General features: G+C 39.8%; 1 protein-coding gene across 1 annotated transcript in view; it reads left to right on the plus strand.

Moving 5' to 3' along the window:
* dnah9 (dynein, axonemal, heavy chain 9) overlaps positions 1–14849 on the plus strand; it is a 157027-nt gene that overhangs the window by 53452 nt on the left and 88726 nt on the right. The window contains exons 36-44 of the mRNA XM_069156240.1: positions 667–805; positions 3908–4195; positions 8194–8404; positions 8500–8627; positions 8979–9087; positions 10140–10287; positions 10802–10976; positions 11846–12019; positions 13073–13280. Coding sequence (XP_069012341.1) covers positions 667–805; positions 3908–4195; positions 8194–8404; positions 8500–8627; positions 8979–9087; positions 10140–10287; positions 10802–10976; positions 11846–12019; positions 13073–13280 — 1580 coding nt within the window. The remainder of the gene's footprint in view (positions 1–666; positions 806–3907; positions 4196–8193; positions 8405–8499; positions 8628–8978; positions 9088–10139; positions 10288–10801; positions 10977–11845; positions 12020–13072; positions 13281–14849) is intronic.

The following is a 14849-nucleotide window of genomic DNA, read 5'->3' on the forward strand; positions in this document are numbered from 1 at the left end:
TTTTTTGTTTTTTTTTTAACCACCTCTCTGACTTTTGGATAGTCCTGTGTAATCTCCAGTAACCCAAACACAACTCTCCTTTACCTATGATTCATGTTATTCAAAAATAAGTGTCACATTGTAACATTTACAGTATATGTTATAAAATCAACTAAGACATTGTATGTAACATAACTGAAAGCAGCATAATGTGAGGATTACATTTATTTATCCATTTGGTTTTTGTCCAAAGTGACAAGCAAATGAGGTCAAATTCACGCCACGTTTGATCTGACAATAAGTGCCACCATAATCACAACAACCACTGTGCTGCAGAGCGAGACAGCATGTTAGGTAAATAGGTACTCTCTGAAAAGATACTCCTACCTAATGGAAGATAGCTGAACACATTTTGGGTAATAAAGCAGAGTGTGCTGGAGAAGAGCTGTGTGACTTGTGTAATTGTGATGGTATTGCTATTTAATTGTGATAGATTGTGACTTGTATTGGAGCTTACACTTCTCTGCTTTTTGCGGAGCGAATGTGTGTGTTCTCAAAATGAGGTAAAATGGCCACACAAATTGCTCTGCATATTTAAATTAGTGATGCATTGCAGGTGAGAAAACATTTATTCATCCAGGAAAGCGATTATAAACTAAAAGTGTCTTCTTTTCCATCGGTCCACAGACCATGTGCCATGGTGGTGCCGGACTTCGAGCTGATCTGTGAAATCATGCTGGTGGCCGAAGGCTTCATTAACGCCCGGGTCCTCGCCCGAAAGTTTATCACTCTCTACACACTGTGCAAGGAGCTGTTGTCCAAACAGGTACTTTCCTGCTTTTCTTCATTGTTGCAAATCTGAGTGGGTTAGAAAAAGTCAGATCCATTTCCACTTCAAAGCCGAGCAACTAACACAATATTCTTTTTATAATTGAGGCTTTTGATAAAGGAATGACTCCGAGGCACCACACAAGCGCTAACTTTGTAACTGACAGAAATATTACATGCATATAAATAAGAAGCTGTAGGGAGTTTGGATGTTCTTCCATCGAAATGTTTCTTTAATCCTTTTTTTTAGTCGGGTGCTGTTTTACGTGTCATGTCATTGTTTTAATTATTTAAAAAGCAGTAAAATCACTCACACTGCAGCTCCTCAGCTCAGGTGAGTGACTTTATGCGCCCTCAGTTCTGGATGAATTTCCCATGACCACAGGCCCATTTAAGTGTCATAGCACACTGCTTTAATTTTTATGGCTGTTTTATGAAGCTCTAGTTCTTCAGACATTTTTTTAAATATCACCTTAATGATACTTTTTTAGCTTCCTCAAAGTTGTTTGCCCCGAGTTTCATTGCAAGTTTGCCAACATTAGCAACTTAGCGGTAATGAAATCAAATGGTAGTGAACAGACTGCTTCTGTAAGCGATATTCCCAGAGACTGAAAGTGCAAATCAATGGAATATGTAGATTCACAGACCAACTTTCTCCACTTCAACAACTAGTTCATAATTGTGGATTTAATATAACAGAAGTTCTGCTGCATGGGCGTGTGCAGAGCGACTGTGCCGGTAAGAAGACAACAGAGCATGCAGAAGGAATACAGTGAGATATATTTTATTATTTTAAAAAACTATAGGGAGCTGAAATAAGGTTCTAATAAACCCGAGTCAGGAAAGTTTTGGGCGATGATGTTGTGACAGTGTGGTTATTGAGCCAGGACAGTGACTTTAAATGTCTGTATTTATACAGTTTTGAAGCCTTCACTGTATACGTTTATATTATATTCAGTTGGCACATATTTCCAAATGAATTTGTTTACTTAAAAATGACAGTCTACAAACAGGAGGGACTGGTGCTAGCTACGGTGGAAGCTATCACTTAGGGGCTCATTCCTCATTCTTGCCTCAGTGCCCTTTTGCAGAGTTCACCCATCCATGCTGTACATGGCGGTTTCATTATTTCCCCAGGCATCCACATACCAACCAGGATTCTAGAGCTGACTCTGGGGTCTGGCAATATGTTTGTGTTTTCATATTGTCCTACTGTGTTGTCATTATCAGCTATTGTCGACAGAATTTCTGTGATGTCACCACACAGCTGCTGTCACTGACCTGTTTTTTGGTTCATTTTAAAAGACAATGTCATGTTTTAACGTGATGGGTTAATACGTGGAAACAGCTTGGCTCCGGTCATAATGGACACACACACACACACACACACACACACACACACACACACACACACACACACACATATACACATACTGGTTTAAATCAAGCTGTAGTGTCATGATTTGGAGAAGAGATTGTTTTACGTTAAGGAGCAGAGTCCCTTGTGCTGATTAACAGTACTTTCAAAACATAAATGGTCAATTGATTGCCAGTTGCCAAAAGCCAAGGACAAATGTTTAGATGATATACAAACAATGAAACAGAAACGGATCTAATAACTCAAACTCCCCAAAATGTCTACTGTTTGTTTGGGTGTTTACCCTTTTTAAGCCTTTCAATTTGAGAATTTTTCAATTAACAAGCATTGAACCAGTCAGATTACTTAACAGATTTACATAACTCATAACCAACTAAATAAACAAGTCACACACACACACACACACACACACACACACACACACACACACACACACACACACACACACACACACTCACACACACACACACACACACACACACACACACACACACACACACACAGGAAAAAAGAAAGGAAAAACTGCAACTGTGAAGGGAGTGTACAGTATAAGTGCTGAACGGCGTGTCTGAAGATCCCAAAATGTTCAATAGTGCAATCATTAGTTTAAACTTTGGCCACCAACAACTTGAGACATGGTTTTAGCCTTCACCCTTTTAAAGTAAGAGAGTGTGGATTATCAGCCTCTTGGCTTCGTCCAGTTCATACTTAAAGTGCTGCAAATTCCTGAACATATTTATGGTTAATTAAAATACAGTGAATCTGGGGTTGTTGGGGCCACCGGGGCACTTGCCTTGGTTGGAAATGTACGCTCCACTGCTTGCGATAATGTAGAAATATCCTGAGATACAGAAGGAATATTTTTTTTAAAATAGATCATTGATGTAAGAAATTAGACTTTAAAGGACATAAAGCTTGATAATAAAATCACTCAACTCTTCCAGAAATTCTACTGTAATTCACATCATTAATATTTCAGAGATGTTATGCAGTTCTTGAAATGAAAAAGTAAGTAAAACAATATAGTATTTTTTTTATTTTTTTTTATATATATTTGATGTATTTCATATATATATTTGATGGTTTTTGTGTGTTTTATGAATATTCTGACATAGGTCCAATTGCATTTCCCATCCCATGGCCCAACCCCTCTTTTAGGCGGTGGTAGTGGTAGTGGCCTTTCAGAGCGGAGCTAGGAGGGGGGCCTAAAATCTTAAACTAAAGAAATGGGACTCCACTATTTGCATCAATAGTATCCCAAATTCGCCTAAATGATTATATTAATTAGTTTGTAAGTTTCAGGAATTTGATTTTTAAATTCATGGAAATAAACAAGATGATGACAAAATAGTGTATCTCAGAGAATCTGATATTAATACTCACAAAAAAAAAGACTTCATTCAATCTGTTTCAACCAGAAATAGCTTTATTATCCCATAGCTGGACTTCCAGATTACAAAAATGTTCTTGAAAAAAATATTTGTATTTATTTTAGGGACCATTTTTTACGTTATGTATGTATTTATGTTACTTGGGTATGCACAAAACAGAGGGGTAGGGGCTTACTCTCCACCGTTATGTGGATGGAATTCACAGTCCATGACATCCACATTTAAAGGAAGCTATATAGTATATGGGTACAATTATGATGACTGAACACAACAATGATGATACTGATGTGATGAGACCATGTGCTGTCCTCTGCTCCTCTGCGTACTATAGGACCACTATGACTGGGGTCTCCGAGCCATCAAGTCAGTTCTGGTGGTGGCGGGCTCTCTAAAGAGAGGAGACCCCGGCCGGGCTGAAGATCAGGTTCTAATGCGAGCTCTGAGAGACTTCAACATCCCGAAAATCGTGACGGACGACATGCCCGTATTCATGGGACTGATAGGAGACTTGTTTCCTGCCCTGGAGGTCCCCAGGAAGAGAGACCTGGACTTCGAGAAGCATGTGAGGGACTCCATTCTGGACTTGAAGTTACAGGCTGAGGACAATTTTGTACTGAAGGTATGGCTCTCCTGACAATCCTCAGACTTGTCTGCTGCAGTTTATTGAATTTTATTTTGATTACAACTGAAAAATGAAGATCCCACATGAGGAGAAGTTAGTGAGTGAGTCGTGGAGTGAGGCAAACATAATCACAAGTTGTCTACGAAGCACTGGCAGAGTCCCCAAATGGGGAATTTCATCTCCAACAATTTAGACAGATACTATGGTTGTAGAGCATTCATTTAGATTTATCTTAGTTCTTTCCAAAAGATATTTTCCTCACATCATAATGTTGTGCCGGGAAATTCACATTAGTGTCAAACAAGTCTGCAGCATCTGGATGAATTGGGCAAATATTTCTGAGAGCCAACGGTGGGCTGCGATGAGAGTTCAGGTGTCCAAGCTGATGACCTAATTCTAGTTATTATATTACATACAGATAAACACACTAACACGCGCACACACTCACACATGCACAATAGAAGTCGTTATATGTCAGAGACAGATGCACGCAGGACCAGGGGAAATAAGTGCAATCTGCCTCAGGTCAAATAGACACGGGAAGCACATAATAACACTCCATCAATGGAGGCTGGCGCTGCACCATGCCACTTAACCCTGACATTGTGAGAGACAGCCACAGAAATAAACAAAGAGGAGGGGAAACAGAGCGAGAGGACGAAAGAGAATGGTGGAGCGGTCAATAACAACCATCCACCCCCAGAGCCTGAACTTTTACTGTCTTTGTTTGTGCAGCCAACCTTTTGATTTCAGACAACGAGTTGAGTGTGTGTGTGTGTGTGTGGGGGGGGGGGGGGGGGGGGGGGGGCAATACCTTTAGCGTTAGCCTGTGCTAGCATTAGTTCTTCCCACATCAAAGCAGTAATCAGCCGGGGCCTTTGAGCGTGTAAAGCTGCCTGAGCCACAGCTGAATAGATGGGGAGAAGGAGCCGCGAGGAGCCCGGTCGATGGCATTGATTGGGCCCACCATCTGTATGTTGGAGTGGAAGTAGGGAGGAAATCTCCCTTTCTTCCTCGTTCTCTCTGGTACTCTTTGTTACACACTACGTGGTGTCACCTGACATACATGCATCGAAAATGTTACACCACAAATCAAGGACCATCTCGGAGCGTGGTAGTTGTGAAATAAACAAAAAAACTAAAATTGTCAGTGCTGAAGTAAATGGTCTAAAATAGGCAAACATTTTTCACTCACATTTGTTAGATTTAGTTATTCACTTCATAATTAATACAAATTTTTAATCAATGACATTCTGGGCAAATGTTACAAGACGGTCCTTAACAAACAAACAAAATGCTAACAATGATAATCATGATAACAACAAAGACAGAGCAAGTACAATTGAAATAAAATGGCACAGCCCTTAGATAATACCAGACACAACATGGCATGATGATACGGTGATATACATAAATAAATAGTATGTACATGGATCTAGTTTCTAGTTCATATCCCCTGTTCAGTCACCCGTCTACAACCTTTATCCACTCAAAGCCAGACTCTATTTAACTCCCACACATTCCAGTGTTTTTTTTCTTTTCTGAGTCTTTCCATCAATATAGTATTTATGATAGATATGATAGATGTAGATTATATATCTTTATATTTATGATAGTGTAACATACTGGGGAAAAGTCCAACTGAACTAACTGAGGATGAGAAGTAGGTATTTAGGATCTTAAACTTGACAATGAACAAGTAAAAAAAAAAAGTGGGCAAAAGGCCACATCCTCAGATAATTAGCTGCAAAGTGAAATAAATAATTTATCAAGAAATTCATTAATAAAGTGCAAAAGGTTGAGACGATGATTTATTCATCAAACCAATATTTGCATCTAAACTTTTTGGGCTCGTTGAGACCAAGTTGAGACCAATCACACGTCTTCCTAATGGACCAATTTAAACATAGAATATGCATAAAACTCATGCAGTGTGCTGCAAACAATATATTCATGTTTTACCTATTTATTTTTATTGATTATTATTAATTACTTTTTCAATATTCTTTTCACATTTCTTCAAATGTATTGTTTTTTATGTTTATATGGAGATTTCTCTACAATTAGATACTAAATATGAATCTATGAACTGAGTTGGGGGGATAAGATGTTTTTAACTAAATACAGTATAACGATTTAAACTGATTATTAATTCAGTTTTAGTATTGCACCTCCATAAAAGTTTTAGGATTGAAAAATAGGATAGTCAATATTGAGAAATCCTAACCTGTATGTATTAATAAGGATTTCATGATGAAACACCAAAATATTTCTGATTAGATTAAATGTTCCAATCTTTTAAACTCCTCACATTCAAAACAAGCTTTGTGTTTAACAGCTGTAGTTTCAAGTTCAAGATAATGTAATTCTGATGACATCACGAGGGCTATTTTGAGATGTTCATTACTAAATTAAAAAAAAAAAGGAGACATTATAGCATTGTGAATCAAGTGAATTACAGTGAGTCGTTCTCCCCGTGGTTTCTATGCCAGCGTCTGGGCCTCCCGTCTCCCCGTCCGCGCCCACTGACCTCCCCTGGTGGAGGCTGCAGCTGGTGGGCCCTCGTGGGATGGATGTCACATTCAAAAACACCCCTCGAGTCCAGGCCTCGCTCCAGCCCAGACAATCCTCTGTCCCCCGCAACCTTCACCAAAGGGACGCACTTCTGGCGGCCTGCTCTAAGAGCTGTCTGACTGACTTTGGGATGCGTACAGAGGCCAGTGTGGCGTTACCATCCGCCGACATCCAGAACGTTAACCTCAGTGCAGCAGCCTCGCCCTGGTTTCCCTCTCTGTGCTCCTCAGAGGAGATTTAAACCAGGGGGTCTCCGAGCTGCTGTCAAAGCTAGAATATGACTTTTTTTTCTCTCCAGAATTTTCCGCCACTGAATCAGAATTTATGTCTGAAGGGACATTTGCATTTGTAAAACAGCCAAGAGGAATGTCCTTTCTCTGAACTGAATGACCTAAAGTCTCTGTTACAGGCTTTTCTACAGATAGAGAGCCAAGAGGAGGAGAAGACCGGTTCTCTCTCAGACCATTTGAATAACGATATGCTTAAAGGTTATGATGAAATTTTGCCCAGTGATGCCATAAAAAACAACAACAACAAAAAAAACTGAATTTAACCACTTTACTTTACTATTTTATACTTGCAACATGCTTTGTCAATCAGTCTGCAACTAGATTTCCGCTACCGTGCTGTCTTCATTTATTTCACCTCGTTTGTGTTTTAAATGGTGTGATAATAGTATAATTGGTATAAAAAATACAACTGTAGTTTTTTAAAAGTATGAACACTTTTTATAAGTTTAAACACTGACTTGTGACAGTGAAACTGGCTTCACCCTGTTTCTCTTGATTGACTGCGTGCTGTCTCGAAGCAACAGACAATCACATTACTGTCTCTGACCTGTACATTTTGACTACAAAGATGAGGCCTTTGGAATAGAAAGTGACATTATAAAATATGAATAATTATTTTTTTTAACATTCCTTTTTTAAAACGTATATTTGATTATTTATGTTCCATATAATAGTGTTTTATTTATCCATCACAATTCATTTTACAATGTCTTTATCATAGATTTAATGTGAACACGTTTTTTGTCTCCACGTAAGAAGACAACTATTGACTATTGTTCTCCATGACAACTAAACTTATCTTCACGCACAAAATAGATATAGTGGCCCTTTAATTATGTAAAAATAGAATACTGTAGTTGCAGATGTCTGTCCTTCCAGAGGACCAGTGCTGTCATTTATTGTAGTCTGTAAATACTGTATTAAGCTGCTGTGCTGCACTGCAATGCATCACACTCGCCTGTCATCCTGCATCACATTATATTCACCATAGACCAAATTACTAAGGATGAGATACTGCAGAAGGAGTGACACAGTGTGCTCAAAATACTACTGCTTTGAATTCTGCCGTAAGTGTCCTTGCCGTGATACACAAAGAATACTTTAAAATGTTTCCTTCTGTCTGTGTGTTAGGTGGTGCAGCTGGAGGAGCTGCTGGCAGTGCGTCACTCCGTGTTTGTGATCGGTAACGCAGGCACCGGGAAGAGTCAAGTGATGAGGTCACTGCAGAGGACCTATCAGAACATGAAGCGTCGGCCTGTGTGGGCGGACCTAAACCCAAAGGCTGTGACCAATGACGAGCTCTTCGGCATCATCAACCCGGCAACCAGAGAGTGGAAAGATGGTGATTACTGAGTCCTTCAGACACAGTTTTACATCACTACTAAGTGTTTAATGACGTGTCTCAAATGTCCAAATGGGGAACTGCTCTTCCTACAGGCCTGTTTTCTAATATCATGCGTGAAATGGCCAACATCAGCCACAATGGGCCCAAGTGGATCGTTCTGGATGGAGACATTGACCCAATGTGGATTGAGTCACTCAACACAGTCATGGATGACAACAAGGTGTGAACGAATGGAGAGAATGTGTGACTGCATGTGAGTGTGTTTGTGTGAAAGTGTAAACGTGTTGACTGAGTCTTTTATTCAGTATGAAAATGACATTGTCACTCTCTGTTGTTCACTAAATGAGCATTCCGATCTGAAAGGGAACTGTGGTAACTCATTTCTGATGAGAAGCAGTTGTAAAATATGTGTACTCTGAATGAGAGAATAAGAGATTGTATGTTGAAAAGAGCTGAGGATAGCAGATGACATGATCCAGGCTTCAACTGTGTAAAAGGCACAAAAATAACACTTTCTTTTTCACTGATATCTATGCATGCTGTGTGTAAATGTTTTTTCTCCTTCTGTTAGGTGCTGACTCTGGCCAGTAATGAGCGGATACCACTTAAACCCACCATGAGGCTGGTGTTTGAGATCAGCCACCTTCGCACGGCTACACCTGCTACTGTATCCAGAGCAGGTTGTTCTTTCTTTCATTTCTTTATCTCTTCCTTTTACCTACTATTGTGGGTGTTTTATGGGCAGAAATATGTGTCACTAGAAACTGAATTTGAATCATTTATATTTGAATATCTCAACTTGAAATAAAAATTTTAGTTTGAAACTGAATTTCAATAAACTTGAAACTGAATGTTTCATTCTGAATTTGAATGAATTTGCTTTGAAAAAAAAATGTTTTTAATTCAGTTTCAGTTCAGATTCAGTTCGTGTCTCACATCTGGGTCTTCAGTTTTTACTGATATTTCTGCCCATAGTATTTGTCCAAATATGTCCATTACCGGCCTGTCAATCAAACAGACATGCCCCAAAAACACATCTTTTTTAAGCTTATTTTCTAATGAATGATGGGATTATTTTCAGATGAACGGCCAGAAAACTAATAATGAGTGACTTCAGGTAACAAAACAGAGAACGTGAGGAGAAATTTTATTGACTTAGGATTTTTTGAGTCTTTTGAACAAAGCCTCTAACGGTACCCGGTGGTATCGCAGCTTAAGGCATTTCAACATCGGCCTAATTTTTCAGACCCGGAAGCTACAGTACGTCCACTTTTATATACAGTCTATGTGATAAACCCACAGAGCATCAATATTCAACTCTAGTTCCTCTCAGCTAAATGGAGAGATTTGACTTCTTTTCAGTTCATTATTTTGGTTTTACAGATCACAACTTTATTGTTTTGGCTTGGTCTCAACAGTGACATTTAAAGCAAGACGCAGTGAAAAACCTGCTGAACTCTCCAACACCAAAAGCAGACAAGGTTCGAGTAGCTGCTGAACAGTGGAGCGTTACTCCGATAAAGACACGGATATTTATCTTAAAAGACGGTGGAAGCCAAAAGATTGGATCGTCGTAATGTTGCTCATCTGCTGGATGCTTGAACACGCAACTACATTCTGTTGCACTTGATGGTGACAGGGTACATAAGCACTGTATGGTGGGTGGAAGGTTCGGAGGGATCGGCAGCTCATCACAAAATGGAACAAAGTCTGATCTTGTTTGTTCTTTCAGGCATTTTGTACATAAACCCAGCAGATCTGGGATGGAACCCTCCGGTCTCTAGCTGGATCGACAAGAGAGAAGTCCAATCAGAGAAGGCCAACCTGACCATACTGTTCGACAAATACCTTCCCTCTTGCCTGGACGCCCTCAGATCAAGGTAACGCAGCTTCTGTGCCACCATGACAGGCATCGCTTGCCGTCATGGTGTTGACGCAGGATGTAGTGGTGTGAGATAACCCAGGGAGGATCTGTGTGAAGTGGGTGTGTTGGACCGGGGATAACAGGGCCTGACTCAGAGGAGCTGGATGCCGTCCTGCATTCTGTACAGGACTACTCGCCTCCTCCAACACCTTCATCACCACTGCTATTGCCGCAGACAACAGAAGACAGGAAGCAGAGGAGGGAGACGGAGAGGAGGCATATTTTGTCCTGTTTGACACCAAAACTCCCCAAAATGTACCACTCTACCACCGCACATAAATGTGTCATCTGCTTTCTTGGAAGTAAACATAATTTAATTTGTTTATTTAAAGAAAGCTGTGTTTGTTCTGTTAAATCTGTAAAAAAAAAAAATATGTGTCAGCACAGTTGTTATTTTCCTTATTAAATGAGGAACACAAATCAGCGGTGATGCTTGAATCCTGTGATGTGATGTGTCTTTCTTTGCCCAGGTTTAAGAAGATTATCCCTATCCCTGAGCAGAGTCTGGTGCAGATGCTGTGCTACCTACTGGAGTGTCTTCTGACACCAGAAAACACCCCGTCAGACTGTGCCAAAGAACTTTATGAGCTCTATTTTGTCTTCACTGCGGTCTGGGCCTTTGGGGGAGCCATGTTCCAGGACCAGGTACTGTGTGGCCCTCTGGGCATGTGAGATGCTTACTAAGTGGTTGCATAAAGCAGGAAAAGAATGGGACATCACTGAAACAGCTGAATGATTTTTTTTTCTACTTTTATTTTCTCTCCTCATAACTCCTTCCTGAAATAATGTCTTGCTCTTGCGTTATGGACATTCCTGGGCATTATTCAAACCCTGATGGCTTTTAGACAACTCAACCTTGCATCTCTATTTATGAAAAGTCATTTGAATGTTATTTTCACTTGAAGAAATGGCAAGTTCTTTAAAAGGAAGATATCTCCATCTGAAAATGAAGCGGACTCCATTCCCACTCAGCAACATACAGGCTGGCTGAATTTAAATCAGCAGGAGAGCCACAGCGAGCAGTTGCTAAGCAATCCCGTTAGTGCCGTACAGTAAGCGCGTCCATCTAAGTTATGGGATAAAACTGCTCTCCCTTTGGTACAAATGTACTCCACTTTATTTTCCCATCACAGATGCATTTAAATGTTAAGTGGTTTTATTGACTGGAGAGTTGGTAGTGAATAGAGGAGACAGGTACCAAGAGGTGGGGAGGCAGAGAGGAAGGTGAGGAACTGACAGCCAGCAAGTGATGAGGCTACTTCGCTCTCTGAACCACATAGATGGATAGATAGGTCTGCCATCTCTCATTTTCCACCCTTCAACTGCTGTAGCTGTATCTCTATATTGTCTCCATGTATTTGTCCTCTGGTTTGTATTCACACCAGTGTAAATCAAACGCATAGATCCATAGCCTCTGTATGGAGGGGGGGGGGGAGCAGAGAGGAAGTCATTTTAAAATATTGACCGCTTGCCTACCCTCTGTGTCTCTGTGTGTATGCTCTGTGTGAATGTAGCTGGTGGACTACAGAGTGGAGTTCAGCAAGTGGTGGGTGGGCGAGTTCAAAACCATCAAGTTCCCATCCCAGGGCACAGTGTTTGATTACTACATCGACCCTGAGAGCAAGAAGTTTGAACCCTGGTCCAAGATGATGCCCAAGTTTGAGATGGATGCAGATTTACCACTTCAGGTATGATGAATGATGCATATTGGGTTTTGTCTGCTTTACAATATTCTTAAAATGTTTTACAGCATTAGAAATTTAAGTTTGCAAAAACAGTTTGTCAAATAATCTATTAGCTAATTGATAGAAGTTTATTGTTTGCTGTACTAATTAAAATGTCTTCACACATAGTGGGTCAAACGGGTATGTGGCATGTGAAAGGGGTCACTAATGATACAAATGTGAATTATTCAGCTTTGCAGTTACCCTCTGCTCCACAGAGCAATGTATCATCTTTCAGCTTATTGTTTTGGTTTCACTGTATAAACCTTGGTTTTCAATGAAAAAGCTCTCTTAAAGCCACCAAACAGTGGACAGACAAGCTTAGCCACTTAGAACAGCAAAATACCCAAGCATGTACCTCAAAGGTTGGTGATGGCTTTACCAGAATTAGAAGCATTACTTTTGTCAGGTGTCTAAAATGCAACTCCAAATAAATGCTAATGTTGCTCTATATCTGCTGGACGAGCGGATAGGCAGTAGATGACCTTTATGTTAGCCATAGAAACATTATAAGGTTTGTATTTTTTAAGATGTTGTGGAGTCGTGCTCAGATGTGGGCATACAAATTTTAAAATTTAAGAAAAGGAAAAGACACTTCAGTGCCACGTTAAGTCCTATACAGACAGGCTGAAACAGTAGAATGATTATTCAGTGATTTTTGCTCATCAGTGATGTTGGTCAAAATTGCTGTAGAGAAATGAGACATCTATGTTTGATACAATGTTTTCATTTGCTACAGCTGTAAAAAAAAAGTACTGCTCAGTCACGATAATAATCGTAAAACTAAAGGATCTCTATTTTGAATAATGGTTTGTCTCGTGTTTTATAATTGAGAGGGATTATAGTTATCACCATGTATAATTGTCATTATAGTATTTTATTAGGCAAAAATGGTTCAAACTTCTCAAATTTTTGCAACCTTATACACTTTGGTGTATTCATTTCTGAAAAGAGTATCTACATTCAGGTTTTTGTTCGTTTGCATCCTGTGTTTTGACATGCGTTTCCTATGTACAGGCATGTCTGGTGCACACAACAGAGACCATTCGAGTCCGTTACTTCATGGACCGCCTCCTGGAGCGCCGGAGGCCTGTCATGTTGGTTGGGAATGCTGGCACTGGGAAGACTGTTCTGGTTGGGGAAAAGCTCGGATCATTGGACACAGAGAAATACATGGTCACAAATGTCCCCTTTAACTATTACACCACGTCTGCTATGCTCCAAGGTAGGAACGGCGCATATCATCATGCTTTATACAACTGCCACAGAACACCAAATTTTCTGGAAGGTGTCTCATTAACTTGTGTGTCCGGATTCCATGAATTGATTGAAAGTCAAAAATAATGCTGCCTCCATGGAAGCTGTGGTAGGAGTGTCTCAGGGCAGGTGGCACTTTACACATCGATCATGAAAAAATAAAAAAAAATGTTATTTCTATGACTCCTAGATTAAACTCATCCTTGAATTTTAAAATAGAGTTATGTATGAGGATGTTGTCTGGTATTAATCCTGCCTCAAGCTCTTAATTCATTTTGTCTGTCTCAAAGCAGCAGAACTGAATTTGAATCTCCAAGATGCTGATCTGGAACCAGGCTAACTGTAAAGTCCCAACATTTTTAAATAAAACTTGGTTTGACAATACATCAGCCAAAAGATATTTAGAAATTCATAAAGATGTTCAGTATTGCTGATTTTTTTTTTGGGCCATGGTATAATGCCAACAAAACTCCAAAATTACTGATAATACAATCTAACAATACACGTTATACTTGATTTAGCAGACACGTTTATTTTTTTGTACTGTGACACCTCAGACTGCATTATTACCTATGTTGGTGGTTACCAAGTTCCTTTGTTTATGAACCCTCAAACTGATGAATCGCCAGGACCTTTGCTTCTGATAGGACAGACCTGCCTCTGAACAACTATCTTACCTCAGCGATAACGTTTTGACTTTGAATTTCATAAGAAAAGTTGAATGGGAGTTTATTGGAGCCAGACGTTTTTGCAGTCAGCCCCTACTGGCCCTTAGGGGTATTGCACTTTAGGGCACCTCCTCTTTGGGTTCACTTTTCAAACCTGGCGGGTATGTCCATTTTTATGTACAGTGTATGGTTTGTTTACGTGTCTTTGGGTGTGTGTGAGTGTGGGGGGGGGGGCATAGAAAACGTATCATGTTTGATCAGGTGTAGACGGTAGTGTTGCCCCTGCTTTTGTTTAAGTTCACAGCATCATGTAAGTTCACATTTATTCTTAGCCTTGCAAGTTTAAGGCTCTTTAGCCTCCAGCTTCAATGGCTGCTGATTCTGTAACACCTTTCTGCTACTTAAATGTTAAAGTAGCTCCAAAACTAACAAAATAAGAAACTAACTTGGCTGGCTCTGGAGATATAGTCACTACAGTGAACATTTTCTCAGAACAGCACTTCAATATGAAGCAACACCATCTGCTTCTGCCTTTAAAAAGTCAGATTTAAGACTGTGCTCAAACTTTGATTAGATCAGCATTTCTAAATGGCTTAAAATACAACTATATCCACCTCGAAGCAACTGAAGTTACTCACCACTGGGCACAATAGGCTACAACGCTGGTTGCAATCATTTCTAGCATGAGTTCCCCTAGCTGCCCTAACTAAGCAGGCATCTAATTAACTCAACCGCAAGACTTTATACAAAAGTTGTTGCAGGTAGATTAAAAACAGAATTCAATGACTCTAAAAACTGTGTGGATACTTCCTTTACAATTTTTCTTTATATATGGCATTTAACAAAAATGCTGACACGGAACTTTGAAA

Source organism: Embiotoca jacksoni, unplaced genomic scaffold (genome assembly GCF_022577435.1).
Source record: "Embiotoca jacksoni isolate LCO1_2020_lvr unplaced genomic scaffold, fEmbJac1.0.p SCAF_20, whole genome shotgun sequence".
Lineage (NCBI taxonomy): Eukaryota > Metazoa > Chordata > Actinopteri > Embiotocidae > Embiotoca > Embiotoca jacksoni.